The sequence below is a fragment of the Olea europaea genome, chromosome 2, assembly GCF_002742605.1.
Source record: "Olea europaea var. sylvestris chromosome 2, O_europaea_v1, whole genome shotgun sequence".
NCBI classification, from domain to species: domain Eukaryota; kingdom Viridiplantae; phylum Streptophyta; class Magnoliopsida; order Lamiales; family Oleaceae; genus Olea; species Olea europaea.
In genome coordinates, this window is record NC_036238.1 from 15,253,494 (window position 1) to 15,257,239 (window position 3,746).

The 3,746-nt window shown below is 38.1% G+C and overlaps 1 protein-coding gene across 1 annotated transcript; it reads left to right on the forward strand.

The window, feature by feature from the left end:
- The first annotated feature begins 209 nt into the window (after positions 1-209).
- Positions 210-1,715, forward strand: LOC111372976. Its single transcript, XM_022995419.1, has 4 exons — positions 210-452; positions 958-1,190; positions 1,322-1,493; positions 1,629-1,715. The coding sequence occupies exons 1-4, from the start codon at positions 210-212 to the stop codon at positions 1,713-1,715; spliced, it is 735 nt and encodes a 244-aa protein (XP_022851187.1).
- The last annotated feature ends 2,031 nt before the right edge of the window (positions 1,716-3,746 follow it).

Below are 3,746 nucleotides of genomic sequence, written 5' to 3' on the forward strand. Positions count from 1 at the left end.
TATTCATTAAAACCATGCTTGATTGGGACTTGGGCTAAAATGACTGAAACATACTTTGGCAAGTACTTTCCCCATGACAAAACAACTGCATTGAAAAAGAAAATATCTTCTTTTACTCGAAAGGAGAGTAAAACTTTATATCAAGGTGGAAAGGGTACAAAGAATTGCAAGTCCTCTGCCCCCACCATGGTTATGAAAGTTAACACATTATGAGTTATTTCTATGAGGAATTATTGCCTAGGGAGCGTCAATTTGTTGAAATGATGTGTAATGGAGAATTTTTGCAAAAAGATCCAGATGAGGCCATAGATTACCTAGATGACTTAGCTGAAAAAGCTCATACGTGGACTAGACCTAGCGCCACTGAGAGTACTAATAGGTCACGACCTATTGGAAACCTGAATAGCACAGGTATTTATCATCTTAGGAAGGAAGACAACCTCAGAGCAAAGGTAGAAGCCCTCACTAGAGAACTTGAAGCCCTATAAGGATTCAAAAACAAATTGACTTGTTTCCCGTGTTGAGTCTTTAGAGCCTTGTTTTGTGTGTGGAGGGAGTGATCACTTAGCACAGGAGTGTGCCACATATGCTGAAATGATAAAAATTTATGAGGAACACTGTAATGCTTTAGGTATATATCAAAAGCCCAACACCTTTTTCTCCGAGACTTACAACCCAGGGTGGTGAAATCATCCCAACTTTAGCTGGAAGTCTGAGAACCAACAACCTGCTCAATCTAATAGAGCTTATAATATACCCCCACGTCAACCCACATCCTCAAGGAATTCCTTAGAAGATACTTTCCCTTAAGCCCTTAAATCCACCTCGAAGTCGACAGCTCAACATAATGAAATCTTAGAACACCTTAGGCAAGTCAAAATCAATTTACCTCTCTTGCACGTGATCTCTCAATTTCTTACATATGCTAAAGTCCTTAAGGACTTATGCACTGTGAAGAGGAAACATTATGTCAAGAAAACTACTTTCTTGACTAAACAAGTGAGTGGGGTAATTGAGCAAAAGATTCTACCCAAGTATAAGGACACTGGTTGTCCCACTATGTCTTGTACCATTGGGAACCATGAGTTTGTACAAGCTCTTCTCGATTTAGGGGTTATTGTCAATTTCATGCCTTATGCTATATACTCAGTGTTAGGTCTATGCGAGATCAAACCTACTTCTGTGGTCCTGTAATTAGCTGATTGATCAACTATTAAACCTAGGGAGTAGTTGAGGATGTATTGGTACAAAATGACAAATTTTGCTATCTTGTGGATTTATTGGTATTAGACTTGAAAGTTGATGTAAATGTTAACTCCAGGATTCTCATTATTCTTGGTAGACCTTTTCTTGTCACAACTAATGCTCTTGTTAATTATAGGAATGATCTAACGAAACTATCATTTGGGAACATGACCTTAGAAGTCAACATCTTTCACATCATGAAGCAACCCGAGGAGGATGATGAGTATCATCAAACATTCATGAATGATGTACTCATTTAGGAGGAAACACCTGCAATTATAGACCTCGACCCTTTGAGCTTTTCCCTTTTGAATACTAAAATTCTAGTAGGATATGATGACAGAGAGTATGCTAATATCTGTGCTACTTTTGATAATTTGCAGGATTATGGAATATCACTGGTGTTTATCTCCAATGAGTTTGGTGGAATGCAAAGAATATTGCAAATGCCCTGGCTAGATGCGGACTGAAAAAGGCAATACTGGGTTGAGCCAATGACAATAAACAAATGCGCTGCTTGGGAGGCAACCCAAGGTGAGTTCGTTCCATTCTCTTTCTTTTTACTTTTATTTTTGCATTCTTTTTAGATTTATTCTATCTCCAGTTTAATTTCATTTTTTGCATCACCCTTTCCATTGAAGACATTTAGGCTTCTTATACTTCAGCTTATGTGATTTACTTCGGCATTCAGGTGAGATCTTTCCTTACCTTTATTTAGCAGACATGATTTTACATTGACGACAATGCAATGTTTAGTTAGGGGGAGAGTTTAACTTGATTATTATTGTGAATTGCATACTTTTCATGGAATTTTGGTCTAAATTTTTTAAGTCCCTAATTTGTTACATGTTCTTAAATAACAATATATGCCACTAGGAATTAATGTTGTCGATGAAATTCTGGATGTTGAGACATTTGCTGAATCCTTTTTGTGCACACAAGCCTTGTGGAAAGATAGTGGTTTAACACATGCAGCTAGAGAAGTTTTTTGTTGAAATTTTCATGTGAGAATTGGTGAGGATTGAGAGCCACAATACATAAAAAATGTAATAAGTGTCAATTGATCTTGTGAATTGGATACTTCTTTTGAGAATAACATTACATGGTCCGTGGTAAAATGGTGGATTATACTTGGGAAATGATGACGGTCAATTTAGGATTAAATTTTTAGCCTTTCAACCCATTTTTCCTACGTTTAATTTCCCCTAGTAGCCACTTGGAGTCAATAGCCATATATATTCATTTCTTTTTATGAGCCTACGTTAACAACACCTCTTTACATTGGAATAAAGTCTATAAACATTCATTTTTCTACCTTTGTGCTTTCAAGTATATAGTAGGTGTTATGCGCTTGGAAGTTCCTTACATTTTTTTTTTTTTTTCTCATATAGCCTAACCCAAACCACATTTTCACCTTCTCTTTGACTATTTTGATACCAAGTATGATTGTGTTAAGAAGTGGATGAATTCTCGTTTGTCATGGTGGGGCACATCTCTACCACAATAGTCCTGAAATCTTCCATACTCGTCGACGACATTGTGTCCCCCAATGCCAGTAGCTGTTTCATCAAACATACGTTGGACCAGATTTACCTCATCAGTAACATGCCTCTTCAAACTGTGCACATGACCACCCATTTCATTTTCCAAACTAGAAAATCTTGTATTCATTTCCTCCCTCAACTCTCCCAACCTGCCCTCAAATGCCTTCCTTTGATCATTCAAGAGAGATCTTATTCGTCTAAAGACACAGGCCTCAGGGGTGGACGATGGTATGAGGTAGAAGATTATGGCAAGTCGATGACCAGGTCGCCATGGTCTTTTTCTCCACCTTCAGTGGGATGCAAATCTCGAAGACGAAATCCACCCTTGTTGCCTCTCCGAAATTTTTGTCTTTGATTGTTATTCACATTGTGCATAGCTTCACCTTCAGGTGGACAATCTTATATGTCTGTCAATCGACCAACAAGGCCGTCTAGAACAGGGTCAGCTATGTCTTGTAAAAGAACCAAACCAGCAACATATGGCTGCAATTCTTGTGCAGTAGTAGCATGCAGAATCGCTCACAAGGGCAGGACAAAAATGACAAAATAAAATATTAGCCATTCAAAAATTATAAGAGCAGTTTTGTATGTAAAATGCTCACATGTGTCTTCTCGAAGAAATCTGAATATGTTCTGGACTCAGGTTGTCTTGTGATAGTCCATCGCAACATCCTTGGAATATCGTCACCCATCTTTGTCCCGAATCGAGCTCCCAACTCTGAAATTGCCTCATACACCCAAAACTTCATGAAAAACATAAAAGTGGTTACTATATACAGAGGCTTATAACAACATGCGATGGGAAAAAATGAAATGAATACGGAGCGTGTGTGCCTGAACAGCAAGAGGAAAACCATACAATGTGTAAGACATCCAATCACAGTCGTAGACCTTTGCTAAGTCTGTCTTTCTCCCCCATCCACTAAGAAGTGATTTGATAAGAAGTCTGAAGCATAT